The sequence below is a fragment of the Haliotis asinina genome, chromosome 10, assembly GCF_037392515.1.
Source record: "Haliotis asinina isolate JCU_RB_2024 chromosome 10, JCU_Hal_asi_v2, whole genome shotgun sequence".
Taxonomy (NCBI): Eukaryota; Metazoa; Mollusca; class Gastropoda; order Lepetellida; family Haliotidae; genus Haliotis; species Haliotis asinina.
Genome location: NC_090289.1, coordinates 55,706,527 through 55,734,146, shown reverse-complemented (window position 1 = coordinate 55,734,146; position 27,620 = coordinate 55,706,527). Strand labels below are relative to the sequence as shown.

Sequence of the window (27,620 nt, the reverse complement as noted above, 5' to 3'; positions counted from 1 at the left end):
GTGCTAAACAGTGATATCTCATCCTCAGTATCTCCAGGGTATACGTTCCCATATGTCTTCACTATACCCTGGATGCATCTACAGGTCTTCATTCTCACAGTAGTCAGACAGCTAAGCCACTGTTACAACCAAGCTTGCCAGTGTCAACAAAGATAGTGGTCGCAGCTGTGAAAGTTTGTTCGCATTGTGACTCACATTTGGGTGAAATCATACAGACAAGTTGACAGGTCCGAAACATTAAAAACATGTATGCAAGAACCCTTTCTACCTCTTTCTGAGAACATCTGCATGGCTTGTGTTGCCAAGTGTACTCGGCTAGATAATTTAAAAAGAAAAAGTGAGTTGTGATTGCTCCACTCATCTTCCCAGCGTAGACACCTGATTGGCTAAAAAGCCATCGAAGGGAGGTAATAAATTCATTGGACTGAGTCTTAGATGCATCCAGAGTATAGTGGAGATTTATCGGATCGTATGCCCTTGAGATATCGAGGATGCTGATATCTGTGAAACACTGCTACATTACTATCACAATGACACATCATACAAATATAACAAGCATGTATCCATTAATACACATTTAATAACATGCATCTCGCCCATGGTACATGTGTAATAACATACATGTTTCCATGATATGCATGCAATAACATGCATCTCGCCCATGGTACATGTGTAATAACATACATGTTTCCATGATATGCATGCAATAACATGCATCTCGCCCATGGTACATGTGTAATAACATACATGTTTCCATGATGTGCATGCAATAACATGCATGTTACCCATGGTACATGTGAAATAACATTTACGTATCTATAACTTGTAACTGTACAGTCACGCTTGACAAGGTGAATGTCAGGACATTTATAGACACCTGACAAGACCACTTCATGAAATGTATATACATACACTTGACAAGGCCACGTCATGAAATGTATATACACCTGACAAGGCCACGTCATGACATATATATACACCTGACAAGGCCACGTCATGACATGTATATACATACACCTGACAAGGAACATCATGACATGTATATACACCTGACAAGGCCACATCATGACATGTATATACACCTGACAAGGCCACGTCATGACATGTATATACACCTAACAAGGCATGATGTAAACATGGTACAAAGTACTGACAAGTGTTTGTCACTACCATGAAAATGTCCCACGCCACTACAGAAGAATGAAATACGTATAACTTATAGCGAAAAAAAAAGGACAGACTTATTATTAAAATGCCTGCACATTATCAGATATGAGCAAACCACTGTAACTTGATAATGATCTCAAAATGCTTGACGGGTCATTATCAAGCTTGTTGTTAGGTGACATCATAAGAAGCTCAGCTGTTGAAGTTCAATCACCTTCAGCTCGTGTGAACTTGGGTTCATTATTGATAATATATCTGTCTCACATTCATCTCATGTACAAAGTGCCATTGTGCACTTTCTTGCCTGTGCAAGACCCTCAGGTCTTTTCAACTGCCCTCCTTCGTCAGACAGATAATGAAAGACCTCGGGCTTCTGCAAATGATAATGCCCTGAAGAAAAAGCGTTACCCTTAAGTTATAATATTCTCTACTTTTCACTTTTTGTTCGCACACAAAATGCAAGATGACTGGTGTCTGGAAAATCACCCAGTGTAGGCTGTTGACAAAACTGAGGACATTGGTTGCAATGTTTCATGGGATATCACGCTAACATAGTTTCGAAAAGTGAACAAAGTGTCATGGTCATATTGAAAATAAGATCAAGGCCACCCAAATAGATTGGGTACAACAGTTCATGTGATATCACGTTAACAAGAAACGAAACATGCATATACATGTGTGTACATATGCAGATGAGATGGACGGATGTACAGACGCTGCTGAACACAGTATCCTTTTACCGAGTAAACCTCTACAGGCAGCTTCATGGGCATTATCAAGGAAATCAAAGGGATTTCTACAGAAATGCCTGGATTCCACAATTTTTTACAGAATTGCCCGTGTCTAACGGATTTTCTGAGGAATTGCCCTAGTCTTTACTTGTACAAGTTTTAAAGAATGGTACAACTTTGTCTTGATACTACTGAATACCATCCTGACATACCACATTACTGAAAATATTCAAAACATAGCACCATTGCCTGGTTATGAACCTGGAATTCTTCCCTTAATAGCATGACAGGCTTATCCACTGGGCTTCGAAGGATTGCTGAGAAAGATGTGATTGTTTGCCAGTATGAACCATGTGCTCCTCGCAAGACTGGTAGTGCATGTAGCCCACACACAGGACATGGAGGGCATGTGCATTGTGAATGGAAGGCAAGGTATGAATAAAATTGATATTTTATACTTATCCTAACTCATGATTATTGCTTATCTCCTCTTGCCTGATGTTCCCTTCTAAAAGAAGCGGACGTAAAATACACTCACCCATGTGTAGCCTCCCCTTTTTCCTGCGCAAACAGTCATGTGATCTGCGATGCTCTTTACTCTCTCCTTGTACATCGCCCGGCATGAGAATTACAGTAATTCAGCGTGCGTGTGCAGGGCGGCTGGGAGGGCTTTTGCCATGAGTCAGGATAAGTATAAATTATCAATTTTATTCAGAAAATTACACATTTTTCCTTATCTTGACTCATGCTCATTGCTTACAGAATCTGACGGAAATTGTGGTGGGTCAGGCCACGCTGGATTCTGCTGGCTGTCAAAATTACGTCCAATAATTGCCCCACCTCCCCCAACGGGAACTTGTAATGGCAATAATACGATCCTGCTCTCCTATTATCCATTGTAAATTCTGGGGGGATAACAACCAGTCGAGTTTGTCTTCAGTAGTGGGCTTCGTTGACTGGAATGTGTGATATTGGAAGAAACTAGCATTCTGCTAGTTTCTGATGCAACTAAATGTCAAGATATTGCAATCAAGACTAGTTGCGACCCTTCTTCATGTACAAGTATTTTCATTACGAGTACAGGCTCATAATCACTCATGCTAGTCTGTTTAAGATGTGCACATGGTCTTTCCACCATTAAACTCCACAGAGCGTCTGGCTTTCACAAGTCACGTGATAGCTAGTTTAGAGGCTAAGGCTCACTGCGCAAACGTTCGCTCAGTGAGTCCACCAAAGTGAAAAGGCTTCAGACTGTCTGGGAGCGGAATCTGACCTCTGTTGTTGAGATGAAGATTCAAGAACCATTGTAACGAACGCAGCTGTAGTCTTCCTCTTCTGGTCATATCTTGTGCTGACGTGAGGAGACCCAGTAGACACTGCCATTGTCGAAGTGTCAGCGGAGAGAGTAGAGCTTGCTTTATCATGTCTGGAATCTTGACCAACCGGCCCTCTGGGACGACAATCTGATTCAATGCTGTGATGAAACGAATCCCAAGAAACTTACGATCTCGTTGAGGTTGCAATTCCGACTTCATGTGCTTTACTAACCACCCCAGTTGTGTTAGTAACTTGATGGTGAAGTTTAACTGTAGTTTGAGTTGACTTTTCTCTTGATGCGCTTGTATGCCATCGTCCAAATAAAAGACACTGCGTAACCCCCTCAGGTGTAGATAGTTGACTATGGGCTTGGTTACTCGAGTAAACACTCAGTGAGCCACGGGGCCGAAGATATTTCAAACGGTAGGACTCTCCATTGGTAGTGTTGACCATTGAAATGGAAGCGCAGATATTTCCTGGACTCTCGGGATGTACAGGTATGCATCTTGCAAGTCGATGCTGGAGTCTTAGTTGAGGAAGACGTACCATCTTGAAACACTCTGGTTTCTGAAGGAAGTTCTTGTTGAATTCCTTCATGTTGTATATAAGTCAAAATGTCTCTCTGGAATTCTTCTTGGGTACCAGGAAGATTGGGGAATAGAAACCGGGCGTCAGACTATGTGGCTGTATAACTTCTACTGCTCCTTTCTTCAACAACGGTGCTATGGTGTCGGTCAACTTGTCAGTAAAGTTGAAGACGTCCACCCACTTCAGATGGTTGTTCAGGAACGGCTGGGGGTGGAAGACTCCAGTTGTTCCGAACCTGATCTTCAATAATGACCTCTTCTTCCACCCATAGACGCACTGCTGGATGTCTAGGGGCGCTTGTTTCCTCCACAGGTGCAATGAAAAGAGGATGACCTCTCTTCACAAGTGTTGAACATTTTATCTCTTCTTCTTTGTACCCCAGAGAACTTGGACTTGTGGGTGTAACGTTGATTTGTCTGCTTAAGTACTGATGTCAGAGTGTTGATAGACTTGATCATCATGACTTCTTTGGAGTCTTGAGCAACCGTCCTAGCCACTTCTTCAATCTTCCCATTAAAGAGAGTAGGCGCTGACCATAGAAATGGATATAGAGGCTTGGTAAATTTCTCACTCCGTGACACTGTAGATAGGAGACCATGTCACCAAAGTAGATTCAGTCCCACAGTAGTAGAAGCTAAGTGATCGGCCATAAATTGCTGATCCTTCTTCTGAGTTACCAGCGCTGACAGGATCATTCTTTCCTCCTCAATATCCGGATTGCTGAACAACGAGAGTCTCTTTGATGGCTTTCGAACGAGCCAACCAAAGAAAGTACGCCTCATAGTGGTGTCGAGCTGTGCAAGTCTCTTGTCATCTACCTTGTAAGATTTATTGCGGGCTGGACTGATAATATTATAAGCTTCATCCATCTCCGGTGATCAGACGAATGGCTCCATATGATGTAGTTGAAACTTGGTTGCTGACTTAAACGACGTAGATAACATCTCAGGAATCGGCGAGAACGTAAGTGTATCAAAGTTGTCATCCTTCACCGTGTAAGCACTAGCTTCATTGGAGTCGTTGGATGGGCTAAGTCAAGTCCATTCGTGATCCACAATGTGACTTCAGAGTCCGAAAATAGGGCTTCCTCCGATGACGACGCTCGATAATGTCTATCTTCATCCCTCCATGAGTGTGAAACATTTATTCTGTGTTGACGATCCCTCCTATAAAAGTCCACGGCTAAGCGGGGTGATGACTGTTGACAGTGCCTTCGATGAGCTGGGGAGACTGAAGAAGAACTTCTGCGTTGACTTCATACACGTCCTCTTCATCCTCCGGCATGAGTGCAGATCTAGGTGAGTGCTCATGCCGAGCTGCAGTTAACGATGATGACGAGTGCAGTCTTTTCTCTTCTTCAAAACACTGCCCCATCAAATGCATCAGCTGCATTGTAAACTTTTGCATGAAGGTGCCTGCGTTGAACTGCTGTGTTGCCTGGAGCGACGGTTGAAGTGTAAAGTTGTCTGCTGTGACTGGCGTTGTTGACGTAGTCTGCGTTGTCTGTCAATCAGGGTTGAGAGGCGTTGAAGATGCCGTCCAGGTTGATCTAGATGATGCCGCCTGATGACTAATATCTACCTCACTGCCTAGGATCAACGGTGGCTCATCCAAGATAAGTCGTTTATGTAGAGGGACGATTTCTTCTCCAAAAGATTTCTTCAATGATTTAGACTTCTTCGATTGTGAGGGCCCTGCTTCTGAGGAAGATCTCTTCTGAGGTATAGGGGACTACACACTGGACCCCACACATAGCCCCGGAGAAATGCCAGACATTTCACTGGAATGAATCTCAGCAGACGTAGTTAAACAATTACCCGTATTTAAATCACTTGTTTTAGGTATGACTAATGCAAGCCGACATTGCTTGCCTCTAGGATGTCTGTAAACAGGCCGTGCATAGAAAGTAAATTCTGAATCAGACAAATCTATGCAAAATTTACGATTATTAGAAGAACATGTGGGTTTGCACGTTGGACAAATTAAGTGAGGATCAACCGCCGACAGCCGCAATCTACACAGTAGACACGATTTCAAATCTATGCAAAATTTACAACGATATAAGAAATAACATTGAAAGAAAGATACAAGAAATATGTGCTTAAAGGTCACATGCAACCAAAAAATCAAACATAATTAAAACACATTTATCACTTATTCATGACATATAATATACATTGCTGCTTTTAAAAAAACAAATAAACAAAATTATAAGCGTACAATCGCGATTCAAAAGTGCAATATTTTGTACTTGGGCTTACTTCCCCCGAAACGAAGCCCTCGGGAGACCGAACCCAGTCATAGCGGGTGGATATGCACTCAAGTGTAACGATGGCTTCCGATTGGCTGTTTCATTTGCTGATTTGCTGAGGGCTCATTGTGTGTACAGACAGATGATCTGTTTGATGGGAATTTTAGAAGTATAGCCAGTCACAAGAAAGTAAGATTCTTTATGGATAACAACTTCTTCTTGTGTACTTGATGCGTCGTTTCAGTATGGATTCATATACTGTTGTCAAACAGAATCATATACACTAAAAGAAGTCGTTATCCATGAAAAAATTATATAGAGATGTTGGGTTTGGAAAATACATGTTCTCTGAATTTGCGCTCGATCCAATCAAAAATCATCTCAGTAAAGATGGTAAACTACTGCGTGGCTGGAATCTGTCATTCGTCCAAATACAAAGCAGGACTAGAAACTGACAAGAGTTTGCACCAGTTTCCGTCAGTCATCTGAAAAAAATGAATGTAGTTTGTTTGCAACCCACAGACACAAAAACGTCATGTGTATCACATGTGCCTAATTACATAATGTGGCAGAGACGGGACTCGGGTGCACGAGTCATAAATCAACTTATTTTCTTTATGTCGTATTGTCTGATAGGTGTTAAGTTCAAATTGCACGTGGTCAATGATTGAAGCTGTGTATTGCATGTTGTCTTTAGCAGACAGGCAGACAGACATATAGGTGGGAATAAACCAGACACAGAGCTTTCTCTGTGACAGAGACTGCATAACCACAATCAACAAGTTTTTTTACGTAACGAGTAGATTATTTACTTGTTTGTGTACACAACCAAGATTAGACTACTGCTCACGACCTCAGACGCTGGGCATGCATACTGTTTCAAGCACCGCGAACCTATTCACTGCGCATGCGTTATGGACGCAGCGCAGCACAGCTGTTGAAACCAGTTTTCCCCCCAGCGCTGGGGGGAATTTAGTGAAAAGTTTGAACTCCAATTTTGCGGGCTTTTTTTCATCGCGTTTTTTTTTAACTTTATAGGTTGAATTGGCATTTTTTATGATTTGTTTCGGTAAGTGCATACCGAAAGGTATCAGAATCTGCAAAGTTGTGTTTTACGTTGCATGTGACCTTTAATGAAGACACAATAATCACAATATAATGCATATACAAATCCAAATACTGTTTACAAGCAGAATTTAGTTTAAAGACCAAAAAAAAGAAAGAACTTATCGCCGTATCGGGACTCTCAGGTACGTCCAGCCACCAACATCGGGCAATAAGGAGAGACTGAAGAGAATGGCAGGTCACATGACCGCTTGCGCAGAAAAAAGGGGAGGCTACACGTGGGTGACTGTATTTTACGTCCGCTTCTTTTAGAAGGGAACTTCAGGTGTTCCACTACCTTCGCCAAGGAAGAGGAGATAAGCGATAAGCATGAGTCAGAATAAGGAAAAATATAGAATAAAGAACAGCATATTTCTTTGCAAATTTTTACCCCGTTTAGGAAATATTCACTGAAATATTTGGCATTTGCGATCATTCTTGTAGATGTGATATACACCCCTGACTACAATGCCCTAAGCATAAAACAGTAGTTGTGAAATAAGATGTTGTAAGATGCGATTTGTTTTTTCCAACTACTCTTTTTCAGTACGCTCTGCTGTGAGGATCCTGAATGTTCCAAACCATGCACATGACCTAACGCAGCCAGTCATATAACAGGAATGTGTACCGCAGTTGTAAATGAAAACTGAAGATTTAGATGACAGTTTTGGGTAAAATCATGTTATTTTGAATGTGTTAAAGTAAAAAACCACATATATGTAAATTATGGAACTAAGAGTATGAATCATGCTAGGTTATGACCTGTGACAATAATGCTTCATGCAGATATTAAGAGTGAAGTCTGATGCACCAAAAGCCGAGATGTCACTTGACTTACATTACATTATTGCATAAAATCATGCAAATAGTAATCTATAATTTACATTTTGACAACTTATATCAGTACAGTTGATTTTATTCACTGGCGTAATCAATTTGTTTTAGTATTTCTTTGAAAAAACAATACTTTCTAATTCTAATTCTGTCCATAATTTATGGTCCTTTGAAATGTAATGTGTTTTCATGTAATTGTGAAAAGTGACATATTTAATAAATGAATCCATACTCACAATTTTGAGGCCTGACATGTCAGACGCCTTTTGCTTATTAGTGTTTCTATTTTTCTCGCCTACCATATATTTTCAATAATGTCAAGTTGACGCACTCCCACAAAAAAAATTCATTTTTTCCCCTCCTCCAACTCTGCATTTCAGTTGAAAAAATCTGTAATCCAAGGTACTAAAACAAGGTGGCCTAAAGAACAAACATGAAAAAGATATCTAAGTATATCTTCAGTCATTTCATAAGATGGATCAAAACCTCATGCCTGGTTTGATTCGTTACATAAAATGCATGTATATGCCCAACACTGTGGTATCAGTGAAGGTTGAAACAAAATCAGGTAACAACCCATGGCGGACATGCAAAAGACTGCATTCATACACATGATTGTGTCTCACCTCTCTCTGGCAGATTATCCGACGAGGTTTAGGGGCTTCTTGCTGAAGGGTATATACTGAAAGAGCAAGGTCAGATCAAATGTTTCATTCTTGGCTATGATAACGCTAACATTCAGAGATACATTCATTTCAAGGAACATATATTCCGTGTCTTTTGTAACAATGGATCTCTTCCCTGAACAAGTAATGTAACACTAGATCATTCAAGTGAAGGAATGGAGTTGTGGTTTTTTTGCCTTGTTTCCCAATAAGCCATTTACAGTTTAACAGTAATGAGAATGGATTTGTTCAAATGGACTTCACAACAGTATCTCACCACAAACTGTAGGTACAATTTGGTCTGCAAATGCTCATGGGTGTGTGTGTGTTCATGTGTGCATTCATGTGTTTGTCGGTGCACTTGTGCATGTGTTCATGTGTTTGTGAGTGTGTGTGCGTGTGCGTGTGCGTGTGCGTGTTTGCATCTGTTTGTGTGTGTATTTGTGCATGTGTTTAAGTGTTCATGCATGTGTTCATGCGCCTGCGGGTGTGCTCATGTGTTTGTGTGTGTGTGCCTTTGTGAGTGCATGTGTGTAAGTGTTAGTGTTTGTGTGAATTGTGCATGTGTTTGTGTGTGAGTGTTAGTGTTTGTGTATGCGTGCATGTGTTTGTGTGTGTTAGTGTTTGTGTATGCATGCATGTGTTTGTGTGTGAGTGTTAGTGTTTGTGTATGCGTGCATGTGTTTGTGTGTGAGTGTTAGTGTTTGTGTATGCATGCATGTGTTTGTGTGTGAGTGCTAGTGTTTGTGTATGCATGCATGTGTTTGTGTGTGAGTGTTAGTGTTTGTGTATGCATGCATGTGTTTGTGTGTGAGTGTTAGTGTTTGTGTATGCGTGCATGTGTTTGTGTGTGAGTGTTAGTGTTTGTGTATGCGTGCATGTGTTTGTGTGTGAGTGTTTGTTAGACACATTATGGGTCACATGGGTTTAAAGGTCAGGTGTGATTTGAATTTGTGTCTTGCACAGGCTATGTAATTTCACTTGTTGAGAAACTGGGCTGAAAAGGTCCGCTCAGTGTTCAGTTGATATAAGTTTGTTTAGGCTGTTTCTGTTTGGATCAAGCAATTCGATCTTTGTCTTTTGTTGTCATTTTTCCTGGATTTCTCCAAAAATGAATGACAAATACATAAGCAATGGTTTCTGAGATGTATGGGGGACTAACACACTACTTTCGTGGACTGCTTTAAATTTATAAATGTACGCTTGTCTGTCTGCTGACCTTGTCAATGAATTTTGAAAGCTTTAGCATTAGCTTGATAATAATGTAAAAACCTACATGGAAAAGTCGATTTTGGCAATAAGCAAGATGATTTTGTTCTGATTTTGGTGTATGTGAGTTCAATTTTGATGATTTGTTCACTGACTGAATGCATGTAACAAAGTCCTTGTGATTACTAGTGACAACAATTAGCCAAGTAGAAGACCTGATTCTATGTTAAGTGCATTGCTGTCTTCATCACTAGAAAGATGCAAACCAATTCATAGCAACATCTTGCAACACTTGTTCACGACAAATTCATGATAGCCACACTAGTGCAGAAGAGTCCACTCATCAAGTAGCCTTAAAGTGAGAAAAACATTACAAAGAGTGTTCTGATGCCTTTATCTGAGTTTCCAGAAACAACTAAAACTATTGTACATGCTTCTCCTCTAACATGATATAATAAGAAAAAAAGTACTCTGGTTGATAGTACGGAGTCGCCTTTCATGGTAAGCATGGGTTGCTGAAGGCCTATTCTACCCCGCGACCTTCACACGTCAAATACATAAAGAGCGCTCAAAGGGACACGATTCTGTTGATAATGTTAGGCCAGTAGAGGGCGCGTTAGTGCAATGTTGCATTAGTTCATTTAAACCAATTCATGCAATTTTGCTTTCTTAATACATAAAAAAATAATAATAATTTATGTGGTAGCTTGAAAAGTGATGGCTGATAGCATTATTGAGAGAAATGAATCATCATACTTTTATGGAAGTGTGGTGTGACACTGTGCCTTCAAGACCAAAGATTTCTTCCGTTTTTTCAATAATGGATTTTGAAATAGAACTTCTTCGGATATGGAAAAGTTGGTCAGATATAAAAAGTAAAATGCACCCCATGGACTTTTGAGTATATCTTAATTTGTTCCATAATGAATAGGTGACAATTAATACTCATGACCTGGTTTGAATGTTTATAAATATCACACCTCTATCTCACTACCACATTTCATAACCATTAGCAGTAAGAAACATTGTCATTTTCAAGTTCATTTCTGAATGATACATTTTAAGAATCATTGATTGTTACAAGAAAAAGCACTTAGTTACTTTTGAAACTGGTAGTCGACCAGGAAAGCTTGCTTCTCCTTCCTGATCAAGACAAGCTTAAAACTTAATGTAAACCTGTTGAATGAAGGCAGGATCAGCTAAAGAATTCCAACTTTTTGTCTTCATGAAAGGATTTGAATTCAGTCTATCCTGACAACACAGCCTATAGTTGCTTTGTGACTGGCCACAACATAACAAGGAGCTATACCAAACATATTGTGAAACTTTACTCAGGTGAGCTCCTTCAGTGGTGTCATGACAACACTTCCTGGTTAGCCCTGTCAAACACAACTGAACTAAGGGCTGTGGGGTAGCCTTGTCATTAAAGTGTTTGTTCAGCATACCACAGACCCAGTTTCAAATCCCACATGTGTAGAATGTCTGAAGCCACTTCTGGAATCCCCATCATGATATTGTGGGAATACAGCAAAAAGTTGTGTAAAACCAAACTCACTCACTCACTCACAACTCAACATTCTGTAACTCATTTACTGTTTAAATTATCCTGAACCATGACACTGATAAGTGTATAAGTTGCCTACTGGCAAACAAGGATAAGTTGAGCACCAATCTGCCAGTGGGCCCATATTAGCATGTATGAGTGCCACTGCTGCTTGCCATTGTGAGTGAAAGGGTCCCAGGTTGTCTGCGATCAAGTGTAGTGCAATGGGTGAAGTGTAAGAGTGCTATGAGCAAGAAGTGTGCAAACTGTGAGCAGCAGCACGATCCACACAAACCTAGAAATACAATTGGAGCAAAGTACAATCTACAATTTACCAGGTCATCAAATGACCACCCACTCAACAGACATAGATTACTGGGGACCAATCACCACTAAGGTTTCCCTCTGTAACACAGGGTACAATGACAGAAGAAGGAGGGTTGTAGCAGTACTTACAGTAGGTCTTCCAAGTTGGCAGTGGCTGACTCTCCTCTCCATCTGCAAGAATAGTAACATAATCATAATTACGTGGACGCCGACGGTTACGGTTAGAGCTCTTCCGGCGACACACAGATTCCAAATCCATAGCTTATTTGTTGACAGCGATACCTTCACATAGCTATACTGTCCAATACAAATAAGTGTTGCTACAAGCACAGTTAGTCCCTTATGTCAGGTCTTGGTAAGTTCCAACACAGTTCAGCAGTCAACAGTCTATACACTGTCTAAAACACAACTTCTCACAACCCACACACTCTGTAAATCAGAATGTCTTAAGCCCAGTATTCCTCCTACTGTGTATATGAAGTACAGGTGTAAAGTGAGGAAGGAACGCTGTAAGAATGGCGGAGTTTCCTGGTTGTGGGTACACACTAATCACAATTGATACTCTCAGTCATGCACAGCATCTCATGTTCCGGCCTATAACCTAGTAAACAGAGCAGGATCACAATGGCGAGATTTACTTCCTGCATGCCAAGCTACATACTCTCTACACCATTAAAGATTGGTCAGTCAGTCGTGTCTCACTAACTGAACTGTGCACTGCTTATGGAGTTTCTGAATCAGGTCAAGTGTACAAAGCTGCTGGGCATCAAGATAGCAAAATGTATGGTCCCAATCCACTTCCTGATAAAAGTTAGATATTTTAACCATTTATATCCAACCTAGAATTAAATATACCCTATCAACATTACACACACAACTTGTGAAAACCCAAAAACACAAAACCATTGAGAACATCCTTTCCAACAAAACAATTATTGTGATACTGCAACTTATAACATAAAGATTTCAATCACAAAACACACTGGAGACGTTGTGATATTTATGTGACTGATTGTAGTGTAGTTAGTGTTGAAGTGGTGAAGAAAGCTCAGCTTCCTGCCTTCCCAGAGTGCACTGCCATGCATCAGGGATTACCCAGCTGGCCATCACCAGCCAGACTTCCTCCCTGTGGTGGCCCTCCTCTGAGGCACCCCTGCAGCAATAACTACACCGATGTTGTCTACAACAACAGCAGCAACAACAACAACCAAGCCAGTCTGTCCACAGGTATAAACAGTCATTTACTGTCATGGTTCACTGAATAAGCAACAAAAGGTTTTCGTATATTGTAACGTGGACCTTAACCACCACAGAACTATTTTTCCATAATGAAGGCTTCCTGTATTCATGCCTCTCTTCTTGCACCTGCACAAAGGATCTGCAATGTGTGGGTCAGTGTGAGACATTAGCTGAACACCCCTAACCCACTTATGTAAGTTGGGCACAGGGGACATGGCAAGGAAGCATGATACCAGCATTCAATCAACTGCATCCACTGGCATTGTTAGTACTGTTCTCAATAGTCACATTTCATTGACACTCTATCAGTGGTTCTCAAAATCAATTCATTTAAACCGTGTTCACACCATAAATGTCATTTTCGTTTTTGGGCTTAAAGTTTTCATGCCTTTTCCAGGTTTGTTTTTACATACAGTTTTTGTATTTTACCATCCTTCCAGAAACATCCTAAACACTCATCTGTTAATCATCTTACTTATTTATCACTTGGTTAGTGAAAGATGTGGTCCAAAATTCAATGTGAATACATATAAGAAAATACACACTTACATTTCTAAGTTAGTACTGCAATTGATGAAATGCAAATCTTAACCTGTTGAAACTCCAAATGATAATACAGTAAATCATAAAACAGGGTAGTCCCAAACAACTTTGTCAAAAGGCATTTTATATTTTTTCTAAATTTTAGCCATTTTAGGTTATTTCAGAAGATGGCTTGTTTCATCAACCAATGAAATAAGATTAAGGTCTGATCTTATCATTGGTGCCAGAACTTCAAGGAAAAAAAAACTTGATACTGTTCACCCAGTTCCCAGCTCATACAAATGGTCCACTTCTGTGGGGGAAGCAGATCATTTAGACACAACATTGAAAAACTCAAACTATGCAGTCTGTGTTTCCACTACAGTCAAAACAATTTCACATGCAAGGTCCCTTGAAAATAGTTTCAGTCAACGTGAAATCCATTTTACACCCCATCCCTCCAATACAATGCTGCCATCATCTCAGGCTAGTATCTATGCCAGCTCTCTCCCTGTACATGCTCTGTAGGCTAGCAACGATGCCAGCTCTCTTCCTGTACATGTTCTGTAGGCTAGTATCTATGCCAGCTCTCTTCCTGTTACGTTCTGCTGCCTAGAAACTATGCCAGCCCTCTCCCTGTACATGTTCTGTAGGCTAGCAACTATGCCAGCTCTCTACCTGTACATGCTCTGAAGGCTAGTAACTATGCCAGCTCTTTCCCTGTACATGTTCTGTAGGTTAGTAACTATGACAACTCTCACTCTTTACATGTTCTGTAGGCTAGTAACTATGCCAGCTTTCTTCCTGTACATGTTCTGTAGGCTAGCAACTATGCCAGCTCTCTACCTGTATATGCTCTGAAGGCTAGTAACTATGCCAGCTTTCTTCCTGTACATGTTCTGTAGGCTAGTATCTATGCCAGCTCTCTCCCTGTACATGTAGGCAAGTAACTATGCCAGCTCTCTTCCTGCACATGTCCTGTAGGCTACTAACTATGCCAACTCTCTCCCTGTACATGTTCTGTAGGCTAGTAACTATGCCAGCTTTCTTCCTGCACATGTCCTGTAGGCTACTAACTATGCCAACACTCTCCCTGTACATGTTCTGTAGGCTAGTAACTATGCCAGCTTTCTTCCTGTACATGTCCTGTGGGCTAGTAACTATGCCAGCTCTCTCCCTGCACATGTTCTGTAGGCTAGCAACTATGACAACTCTCTTCCTGTACATGTTCTGTAGGCTAGTATCTATGCCATCTCTCTCCATGTACATGTAGGTTAGTAACTATGGCAACTTTCTCCCTGTACACGTTCTGTAGGCTAGTAACTATGCCAGCCCTCTCCCTGTATGTTCTGTAGGCTAGTAACTATGCCTGCTCTCTTCCTGTACATGTTCTGCAGCCTTGTAACTATGCCAGCTTTCTCCCTGCACATGTCCTGTAGGCTAGTAACTATGCCACCTCTCTTCCTGTACACGTTGTGTGGGCTAGTAACTATGCCAGCTCTCTCCCTGTACATGTTCTGAGGGCTAGTAACTATGCCTGCTTTCTCCCTGTACATGTCCTGTAGGCTAGTAACTATGCCAGCTCTCTCCATGTACATGCAGGCTAGTAACTATGCCAGCTCTCTCCCTGTACATGCAGGCTAGTGACTATGCCAGCTCTTTCCCTGTACATGCAGGCTACTAACTGTGCCAGCTCTCTCTCTGTACATGTTTTGTAGGTTAGCAACTATGACAACTCTCTTCCTGTACATGTTCTGTAGGCTAGTATCTATGCCAGCTCTGTGAGCATTTGGAACTGACGGTGTCAGCCGGAGGTTTCAAATGAAACATTCCCGTGCTTCAAATACTCAATAACACCCGGAAATTGGCCAACACATGATGTTTATCAACATTGTAAACACAAAAGTAAAGCAAAGGGTTTTACTGTCTGCACTCGTTTAGATCGAGTACGGGTACAGCAGTGAAGTGTCATCAGCAGGCCGTTTCAGCTGGTTCCCATGGTAGCATCTGGAGTTGCTCATTTGTGACGTCATTCTGACTTTACGTCACAATATGATTTGAATGATGTCACCACTGTTGATGACTCAACAAAACAATTGTTTGCGAAGTCAACATGCAGTGAATAGTCTTGCAGTTTCCAGGAATCTACAGTCTAAGTAAACTTAGTCTCAGTGTATTTCATTACACTCCACCACCGAGTCTGACAAAATCTCTTAGAAGGTCGCGTCAGGTAACCTTTGAGCGACCAATGACCGTCAAATCAAACGCGAGACGGTTAAATAGATTTAACCAATCAGACAATGGCTACTATTTAGGGATCAGAGGGACTTTTAAAATATTCAGGTCACTGACACTGATCTCTCCACAAACAAAACTCCACATACAACACAATTATTTGACCAGTAGTATATAAGGTTTGGGGTTTCTGTTGACATGGTTACCATTAGCTAATGTTCCTGCAAGCTGACATCCTTGAATATTGCCAAAACCACTGTGGTCATGGTTGTACGTACGCCGTGTGCATCACCCGGAAGCGAGCGAACGCTAAATAGCATTCAGAATCGTTCAGGTATGAACCTTTTCGAGATAAAAATTTCAAAAGGTATGTGCGAATGTCCACTTTTGCGATTTGGTAAGCTGTGTTCTGACTGGTCAATCTCAAAGGTTACCTGACGCGACCTCCCATAAGGTTTTGTTAGACTCAGTAGTGGAATGTAACGAAAAGGACTGAGGATAAGTTTACTTAGACTGCGGGAATCTAATACCATCTGACCGTGTTTTTCAACCAATCAGATTACAGAACACAGTGACTTTTGGTTTACAATGTCACAGAGCTGAACCTGTTTCAGCATGTCTTTAGCATGTTAAGAGGTTTGCAACTACAGGTGACTACAAGGGAGACAACTCTTCAAGTGAAAAAATAACTAAAACCATATCAGCTCTCCATGGCTTTACTACAATATGTCACACTAATTACTAACAATACTTTCACCTACATTATGAAAGCATATTTATGTGACTAATAAACATGCTTAAGTTGGTCCGATATGAATTGTGTATTTGCCCCAGGACTTGTATTTCTCAAGCAAAGTCACCAAAGAGCGAAACACATATGCCAAAGGCACAATGAATATATTTCATGTGTATCATGCTGTTGTGACTCACAGTATCCAACCAAATTCTCAAATTAGACTTCTTAAAAAGTCCAGTTTATTTTAATACAGCTATATCTGATGATATGACATTTTTTATACATGCTGATAACATGTTTTCAATGAACAATGCACTGAATTCAATGTGAAAGATTGATCATACAAAGAAAAGTATTTACTCTAATTAAATCGTATTTGGAATCTGGGTTTTAGATGATGCATATATGTGCATTCCATTCACACAGACTATCAGAATGGGTTCAGAAAAATATGTTTGGCATACCATGTGATTCATACTAATTACACCAAGTGTCAAATTCTTACAATGAAATTTGAACTTCATGCTAGTGACATGATTATTACACTTTCAAGTACAGTGTACTAAGTTATGTCATTACTTCCAATGCCCTTAAATTTAGAAAGAATGAAATTATTACTAAAGGTTCTCTGGAGCCAATTTAAAACCTCCTGGAATAAAACCTCTTTTCCCACTTTGCCTTCCAAGTTCCATAGGGTGTTAAATAATGCTGGAAAATAATTGCTCGTAATACCAATAACAGTGTGTAGTTGTGTAGTGTAGTACAACTGTAGTTGTTCTGCCTGATACTCCTGCATAGAATACAAATGTAGTCGTCATTGACTCCACGGAGAATAAGAATAGGTAGGGATCCCCAAGTCCAAATGTTATTTAAATACAGTGAAACTGAATATCAGACAAGTTCCTACATTTTGTCTTCAAATCCTGTTAGGCAGATAAGGTAATTTCAATATTCTTCAAACTCAAATTTCGTACATGCTTCAATTTAAGAAACACATTCCCAAGAATTGATATGTTTATACAATGTCAAGATAATGTCAGATCTCACACAACCTAATAGTAAACATGGTTAGTCAGTGTCAAATGAATGACATTTACTAGTGGAATTTTACTTTTAAGACCCATAATATAATCACTTTTTAGACAAAGTTTTTCTGCCATTGTAAATAATAGAAATATCAGCATTGTCTAAGATAAGTAAAAGGTATTCATATCACTTTGTTTAATGGGGATTCTAGAAGTTGGTGAGTCAAAACTGAAACATACAGCTTTATGGATTACAACTTCTTGCTTATTACCTTAAGCGCTAGTGTCGCTCAATGTAATAAACAAAAAGTTGTATGCTTTTTTGTTGTGTGTATATCACACACACAGTCCACACGTTTGTGTTTCAAAAGTGTAGTGTACATGGTCAAAAATATGTTAAATGTCAACTCTCAAACTTTTATGCCAGTGATAAGCACCATAAACAAGTAACATGTAGGCCTATCACAAAGTATGTGACCCCTGTAAATATTTACATTTGTTTTCATTTTGCAAACCTAAGACAACAATACAAACTGAAACTTTGGACTGACCTAGTTAGCCAACATCACAAACACATTAATACATGACTACACTATTACACACGACATTTGTTGCAAGCAGGAAGTTCTTTCATGAGTATCTTGAATGTCATCAAACAGTTGTTGTAATATCTTTCAAATTTCAACAACAGCATAGCCAGATGAAATCAGTCATTTACAAAATATTATACTGCCTTTAATTGTGTTTAGTATTTAGATAACTAACTTCCTCAGTAGTAGCATCACCACAGGTGAAAATGTAAAAATGTTTTGTTTTTTCCATTTTTTTTTTCTTTTGTGCCTGTCAGTCGTAAGAGGAATATATTGACTCTAACAATGATAATTTATCTGTCAGTGTCATTTGTCTCCACTGTGCTCAAGCAATACCATATGATGAAATTGTTAACAAATGAAACTAAACCCAACATATGTTGTTGATGATATGAGCAAACATCCATGTCATCTGGGAAAGCTGACCCTCAATAACTTGCTTCATGACAAGCATGTGTAATTATATCTTGGTGAGGAGTGATTCTAACTTCAACTTTCAATGGACACCATGCAACACAGGATGTATATCTGGGAAGTCATGGAAAAGGATTCAAAATAACACACACAATGTCATACCACCATGACATCCTGGACTGCTTCATGAATATGTGCTGATAAGAAATGCATGACAGTCTTTTCAACTATTATCCAGATGTCAATAGTTTCAACAGCCATCATAATATTTTCAGACAAATTATGGGGGATTTCCTGGGAATGTTTTCTGGTGACAAATCTTAAACTTGTTAACATTCTTCACTTGAATGGGCAATTTCACTTTGAGGACCAATTATATGACAAAGCTGAAGGCACTTCATGGGTTTGCAGGATATATTTAGCCATTACATGATAAGTGTTGCTGGCAGTTTTATTTCTGTTTGTTTGTTAGTGTTGTACATTCATTTATGTTTAGACATTGCTGCATTCAGAATATTCAGAATGCACTTTCAAACTGTGCCATTCCCTTGTTAATTTTGGCAGTAATATGATCAAATATATATGTAGCACCATTGACATCATACTACATATCCAAATGGCACATATGTAATTAATTAACAAAAACTATTCATATGAGCATAATGAGGGAATTATCAGAAAGATACACTAAAAACAAATTGCCGTGATTCTGAGTCACACACATGGTTAAATATTTACTGACACCAAAACACACGTATTTTCTGACAGGAGCTTATCTGAATCTCATCAACTGCTCTGACATGCTTTACGACATGATCCCAACACAAGTCACTGCAGCATCGCTGCTCCATGCAAATCAATAATTATGTCATCCACTAGATATTGCACAGAAATATTTCTGTTATAATTGATGAACGATGCTGATGTAATTCTGGGTTGAAATGATATTCTGGAAAGTGCCGGTTTTTTTCTTGACGAGATTTATCAAGTCTGAAAAGACAATGCACAAGAAGCAATCGGGCGATCACTGCACTTATGTGCTCCTAACTTCGTGAGTCGCTGACAGCCCGTCTTAACAAGATTCACAGCGATTACGTTTGTTTTCCATGCATATGATGTTTATGTGAATAAACACTCACCATGCATCTTTGACTCAAAATGAGTCAGCCCAGAGATATTGAGAAACTCACAGGAGATTATCCAGGTTTAACAAAGAATATTGATAACACTGACACCGTCTCTCCATCATAATACTGCAAGTGGTAAGCAGGTGCCCGTGCGCCGTCTAGCGGTGGTTTCAAGTCAAGGGTGGGTAACAAAGTAAACACTTTCTGAGAGAACCCGCCGTGAAAATCGTCATGTGGAGAAAGCATCAAAGTCATCTGAACGGTTTTTTATGCCTACGGTGTTGTTGTTGAAAACAACAGTTCTATGAAATAGGTTTTTACTTTTAAAAAGATTGTTTATTTCCATGCACAGTATTGCATGGTCAGAATATATTCCAAAATAAACTGAACACATGATATGTTTTCTTCATCACCCACGTTCATGTGGAAGTTTGTTGAAAATATAGACCATACAAGAATACTCGAGATACCACCCCCGACTAATGCCTTCATTTCAGTGAATTTTTTTATATAAAATCAGGTACATATATGTAAAGGAATTCCATTTGATAACGTTAAACAGTCTTTCAAGTTATTACTTTACTTAATTTACAGCATAGTTGATCTATTCTTCAAACTTACGACCGGCCATAGCTTATATAAATGCCAAGCTGTTTCTGATGGAATCTCGACAACTCGCTTCTCCGGTTTTGATTGTAAATATTTTACAGCAGGTAACTCGCCACCAATAAACTGTTCTATTGTTTTATTGTTTCACTGCTACAGATCAAGACTAGCAACGGTGTCTGGTTGGGACAGAAAGATTTCTTTTTAAAAAAACACATCACTGTGAGGCTGAATAAAGTTTATTTATTATTAAACCGATCAGTGAGGTGTTTAAAACCTTGAGATTGGAATTCTTGCAATAGTGGCGCCGTATGACAGAAAAAAATATTATCCGTGAGTAGTGATCAGATTACAAATATTATATACAACGTTTTCTTCGTTGACATAGGTTTTAACAACGTTTCCCTGTCATTGCTGCGTTTTTCTGTGTCGTTATGCATTTGTCTTACTGTATCAATGGGCTGGGGGCCGTAATTGTAATACAGTTAGGCGTAGTGTGATGGAATTACAACGGATAATTCGTGATATATCGGGAGTGCGAGGAAATCTGTAATGTGGGAATTGATTGGACAAGACAACGTGGACTTGTAGCGTTGAATCCAGCATCAAGGGATACCGCCACTGCCGGGGTCTTTCGATCGTTGACAGGTTTTATTCTTCAAAATGTTTTCATTTTTTATTCTGTAAATCGTTTTCGTCACGATATTGCTGAGATATTGCAGATGTGACGGTAAATTTTAACTCACTGCCTCACTGCCGGGGTCTTAGCTCAGAGTGAGCTGGGTTTACGCTGTGCTTGGCAATATTCAGCAGTAACACGATGAGGACACCAGAGATACGCTTCACACATTGTATCATTTGAAGAATCGAAATCGAAGGTTTTCGGCTTGACGAGCGAACGTTTGACCCCAAAAACTACCTCCAATATACACAAGGGCTAAATGAGTACGGCTTGCTTGATAAAGCAGACCCGAGTTCAATTCCACACCATAAAACTCACTCACTCACTCATTCACTCGCTCGCTCGCTCGCTCGCTCAGAGTTACGTCCCTTGGACACTCCAGATGTTTTTGGTAGTAGGGAAGATAGCTGTTGTTGTGAAAGTTGACCAAGGATATCGGACGACAATATGCCCAGGCTTTGCAAGGAACACAGCCTACGTCGTCTTTCTAAACAAGAAGACTTGATCAGGAAGTTTGAATTTATAATTGTAAATTAAAAGCAGGAGCTGGTGCATCAAAGACTCAAACCAGGAAGAGACGCCTCTCATTTAATGAATGGATATACTGTAAGCAATTGTGTTGTTGACTGGAGGCAGGATTCGTTCCCCGGAATTTACAGACGTATATTTCATTTAACTCTGCAAACAAGGCAGGATAGGTGTTTGATCTTCGGAGAATTGCGGACCAAACCATCATAAATCGTCTGCGACAAGTGGGATTTCGAGCATATCGACCTAAAGTTGGACCTTTCCTTACACGACTATGCTGGCAACAACGTGACCAGTGGTGCAGGCTACATGAATGGGACGAGGGGAATACATAGATTGTTTCCTCCTGTAAGGACAGGATGGGAGACAACCACCCCCTAGAACCACTGTCCTTCAGAGTACACTGATGGGGTGACTGTCCACCTGCATTTGCAGTGATTGCGTGCTTGCTTTGGTGGCGAATGTAAGATCGGTGTTAAAAATCTAGATGTCATTTGCCAAACACGAAAAATATCGTTTAAATATTAACATTTCACGAATGCACAGTTTCTGATGGTCATACATAGAAAGTTTCAAGCTGCTAGATTAAATATGAAAAAAGCAATCGTCGATTATCGGCAAAACATATCTTTTGACGTAGACAAATACTGATCTTATTTCAAATATATTTCCATATTTCCTATGAATGACAAACAGAGTTAATAGGTATCACAAGCAGTACCCTCTGTGAAAAGGGGAAGTCATTCAGATCAAAACTGAAGAAGTTATTTTACAAAATGTAAACCTGATATTCAGTGAAGTGATCGCGGGAGTACAGTGAACACATAATTCAGTGATAGGAAATTTGGAATATGCAGTGATCGGAAATTTCTGTACACTTTTTCTTAAAATTTATCGAAAATGTGAAATATGTAGGGTTTTCGATGTAGCAAAGTATATTTTCAGTCAGTTTCAGACTTAGCAACATGAATGAGTGGGTTAGGTGTGGATATTGCCCACCTATGGATGACTTTTCTGCAGTTGTCAATCACTATGTGCAGAAACACGGAGATTTGAAAATAGAGACAATGACCACAACACTTAATAAAATCAGACAATAATCCATATTTACCAAGCGTACAGGTATGGCAATGTATATCAAGCCAACTTGAGGGTACTAAAAAGACATTACACATCTGCAAAAACACAAAATCTCTACCGATAGTACCTTAAGTCACAGCTAGTCCCCTATGCAAACCGTGAACCAGAGACACATCGATGTAAATTGATCAGTGATGTCATTTGGCAGAAATATGAGCCATACTCTGACTTTCCATTAACATACTCACAACTACTCACAGAGATTTGTTGTTGACCAACTGATCAGTGGTCACCACACAGGCAAATTCACGTAGACGGGGAAGGTTTCCACAAACAATTCGTACTTTTTGTACTGTTTAAATATTCTCTGAATACGTTTCATAAGCCGTATTCAGGGATATTTGTAGTTCCAAATATATTAATATAATTACAAGTCATTAGTATCATCAATACCGATGTTGTGAATTTAGTTTTACGCCGCCCTTAGCGATATCCCAGCAATTTTCCGTAGGGTGACACCAGAAATGGGCTTTACACCTTGTACCCGTATGGGAAATCAAACCCGGGTGATCGTCGTGAAGAACGAACGCTTTAACTTCTAAGATACCCAACCACCACAGTAATGGTGTTGAAGGAGGGCTAAATTCACCCTTAAGTCTGCTAGCGTCATTAATGAAGGGCCAAGCTATTAGTGAAAACAATTCTTTAAAGTTATAAAATCTTCTTTTTTGTTTCTAACACAACTGGGTTTTGACAAACCTTTTTAACAGTATGGAAAAACACATTTATTTCTTCTATGTCGGACACATTCTGTTTCAAATGGCACAGATTTTATTCCAAATGTCGACATGGACATCCATTTGTTGACGCTTGTTGAAAGGTGTCAGACCTAGACTAATGCTTAGTCTCTGAATAGATAATCATAAATTTTGATGGCAACCAACAAACCTTCATAAATTGAAAAGGAGCCCCAGGGAGACCAGGGATTCTGAGCCTGGGGAAATCTAGACTTACTTCATTTAGGACTTTAGCATTGTAGGGAGGCTAGGATGTGGGGAAAATAAAAATGTGGTCCAGGGACTGTGAGAGTGTCAGACCATAGGCCCGGTCAAATTCAGCAGGAGGTTGCTATCCGCTTTATGTGAGTCAGGGTGCTGTTGGTAGACTGTGACAGAGATTTCAAGAATTCAAACTAGTCAGCAGTCTTAGATGATAGGCACATGATTAAGGCAGCGTTATGACACCGATTCCTTAACGCAGCAGATCTTCCAACAGAACACTCAAATGTTACCAATGTAAGGATATCGAGGATATTGGTAATTTCCGTATATCGTGCGTGATTTATTGTGACTCGAAATAAAGAATTACTACAACGAAGTACCAAATGAGTTCGGCATTCCCAGCGGCGGGGTACATAGAAAATGTTACGCACGTGTAAGCAGAGTGCATTGAAAATAACAGAAAAGCGCTCAGCCAATCGCAAAGCGACATCTAGGCATGAAGTGTGATAATAAATATTATGATGACACTCTTAGTTCTATCATTTCTAAGAAACGTTTCTATTGTATTAGGCTATACATCGTTTGACTCTTTATTAACTTCACGACTATAGTCCGTTTGGCTCAAAAGAGGACGATGAATTGCATTCTAACTCGGAACTTAACATAGCATACTCAGTGAAACGCTGATCATAATCAAGCCATCATACCAACTCTGTGAGGATTTTAGTCCTAAAAATATGAGTTGTTTAACAATCTATCATATTAAAATATTCACACAGTTTAATGTTTGTTACGAGGGAGGAGTGCAGAGAAAGGGACAGCCACGTGCCGTGAAAGTAATTTTTTCATTAACTTGTGCTGTGCCCATATTTTTCATTAACGTGTGCTGTCCCGTCTCAGTACTTTCTCCCACAATAGCTGGGGCTTTAATTTCTGATTCTTGGCCAATAAAGCTTAGGTCCAAACAATATGTTTCAGTCATCTTCACTTCTACATGGTCCATGCGCATGTTTGAAAAGACTGTACGATACCGATCACTGCAAGAAAAAATACGATCAGTGCAAGCATGCGCAGTGGGTGTACAGTCATTGGACCCCGATCACTTCACGATTACATTTAGATAGATAAAATGAATATCATGCATTCAATAGGGCAAAGACGTCACATATATGTGGAAAAGTGTATCATTAACAATATCGATCCATTGAAATGCTCTAAAATAAAACCATTAAGAAAAAAACATAGTATTTGTCTACGTGAAAAGATATGTTCTGTCGATTATCGACGATTGCTTCTTTCATGTTTAACCTACCAGCTTGAAACTTTCGATTTATAACCACCACATCCCGTGCATTCGTGAAATGCTAATATTTCAACCATACTGTTCGTGTTTCACAAATGGTGACTAGATTTTTAACACCGATCATACATTCGCCACCAAAACAAGCACGCCATCACTGCAAATGCAGGCGGACAGTCACCCTATCACTGCATTGTGCAGGACAGTGGTTCCAGGGGGTGACAACGTGTCTGTCGACGTTAACTCAACATCACCAGGAGGGCAGATTTGGTGTTGACTGCGTTATGGTGTGGGGAGCCATATCCTACAGGGGTAGATCAGAGCTAGTGTTGATCCAAGGCAATCTTACAGCAAATCGCTACTTCGACCAAATCATGCGATCTCATCTCCTCCCACACCACTCGACCCAACACAGGTCGTGTAACAGGAACTGGCTCGCAAATGCAACCGCCAATGTCCTTCCCGTCAATGATCGGACATGTGTGGAATGGCGAATAATTCCCCAAGCAAAATCCTACGATTTGTACAATCCCCTCCAAGGCGGTGTCGTGTGGTGACAACTACAAAGGGTGGTGCCACCAGGTACTGATCTGAACGCCCCTTAGTGTCCACACATATGCAGTCAGTGAGCAGAATTAATACTGACTATGACAAGAATTCATATGTTCCACCGAGTGTCGAATTTCCTTCATCTGCGTTCAGGTTTAATCGACTTATGAGTTGTGTACATTCAAATTATTTAATACATTTAATCAATCTTGGCCTACAACACAAAATGTACATGTTACATTCCTAAGAAAACTGTTTCTTATTTTGAGGAGTGAAAATTAGTAACTGGTTGACAATAGCGTTTCAATTCCTGGCTTTTCCAAAAAAAGCCCTACAATACCTTCCCATCGAGACCACACTAGAGAGTAAATCCTACGGACGGTATATGTCAATGTCAGGATGAAAATGCCCCTACTATCTCATCTAGCTCAACACCCTAGCAAGACAACAGCAGCCACAACATGTGTTGTTCCTTCAATACGGCACCAAATAAAGTAATCCAATCAAAACACTTTCTTCAGCGAGGGACATTCAGAGCTTGAGGCGAATTTTTGTGCGAAGTTATGCATAGAGGTAAGTGAGAAACGGATATTTACTTACATGTTATTGCTATTTCTAAAGGTAAGATATTTTATGGATGATAAATTCTTTATTATTTATACATGATCTATTATCCATGGTCAAAACAGATTATATGTTAAATGTTAGCATACCGGAATGGTAGAGCAGGTGCTTCACACAGTATATCAGAAGCCATGCATGGGTCGCATGTTCTCATGCTGCGTGTTATATCAAGGGATATAAATTTCATGATTGTAGTATGTGTACTGTCGTTTTCCGAACTGATTAAATTGACTCTCAGAAACTTATTGACATGTAACTTATTGACGTAGTCTAGAGTCGTCCTGTCCGAACACTGGTGGTACTGGAACATTAATCATGCGGATACTTGAGGAAGTCCATGGTCGCTCTAGAAGTAAATGATCGTCGAACTTGAAAACTGAGGATCTTGGCCCTTATTCTCGAAACGTTCGTAGCCCTGAGAATTCTTAACTTTGATCGTAGCCAATGTGTTAATAACTGGCTTAAGAAGTTTGTTGGGCTACGAACGTTTCGAGAATTCTGGCCATCATGATGGCCGATTCCGCCTGGTGAGACGATATCCAATGATCCACGCACAAGAACTGCTTAGTCAATGTAAAATGCGGAGTTTGATTCCGATATCCACTATTCTAAATACAGCTAAATCCGTCAGACCTGGTCAATTTGACCAGCATGAGATGACTTTGTGCCATTTTTATGTATAAACATATTCACTCCATAAATTAACAATTACTATTTCAAACAAATATGTGGGATTAAAATAAATATAAACATCAATTAACACGTCAAGTCAAAGCTTTTCTTGCATGAAAGGCCACTGACCTAGATGCAAATCATAGATACAATATGTACAAATATTCATTCTGCTCTACTCACTCATTCAATTATTTAAAACATGGACATTAACATGCAATAAGGCGGTAGAAAAATCATACATTAGAATTTATTAGTTTCAGTGCGTGATGTACATACATTGCCAGATCAGACAAAACTGCTTCATTTTTGTAGGCAAGAGAAAGGGGTATAACTGACATGGTTTGCACAGTAATGTTCGCCAAGATATTTTATTCGTAGAACTTAAAAGTTTGGCACAAAAATATAAAATGGAATTCATCTTCAATTCCAGAACTACACAAAGGACATAATCGCACTTTTTAATCATGTGTTTGTGGTGTTCTTTGTATAAATGTACTCACTTGATAAATTATTAACTACTATTAGAAACAAATATGCAGTTTTGTAATAAATATAAATATCAATGGACAAGAAACGCGCCTACATATTTGGATTAATTTAATAGGGGTTCCGATAGGGATGTTAATGAAAAAGAGAAGGCATTACTGCCATCAGGCTGACATCCGTGAATCCATGATTATAATTAAATACATCGTAACTTCCATTGTTTATGATGTGTAGGATAGGGATAGGAAAACAATAATTTATTGTATTAGGACCGAATCAGTTTTACTATCAGCAGCTGAACACCTAAACAGAACCTCATATTTGAAGACTGTGAGGGAGAATATAATGTAGGAAGAAATGACTCCAAGCAATTTGGGGATCTTTAGCTAAGTAAATGTTGCAACTGTAGGTATAGTCATTTATTTTAATATATATATTAATTTACATGCATGGCGTTTTGACGAT

The 27,620-nt window shown here is 39.6% G+C and overlaps 1 protein-coding gene across 2 annotated transcripts in view; it reads right to left on the bottom strand.

Moving 5' to 3' along the window:
• Nucleotides 1-19,787, bottom strand: part of LOC137298034 (N-chimaerin-like) — a 43,960-nt gene extending 24,173 nt beyond the window's left edge. The window contains exons 1-3 of one of the 2 annotated variants that reach the window (XM_067830072.1): nt 19,637-19,787; nt 11,866-11,907; nt 8,619-8,674 (exon numbers count right to left, since the gene is read on the bottom strand). In XM_067830072.1, the coding sequence (XP_067686173.1) occupies nt 8,619-8,674; nt 11,866-11,907; nt 19,637-19,643 (105 nt within the window). In that variant the 5' untranslated portion in view covers nt 19,644-19,787. Of the gene's footprint in view, nt 1-8,618; nt 8,675-11,865; nt 12,554-19,636 lie in introns of those variants that run through there. The other variant, XM_067830071.1, reaches the window with a different exon arrangement.
• Between the last annotated feature and the right edge of the window lie 7,833 nt (nt 19,788-27,620).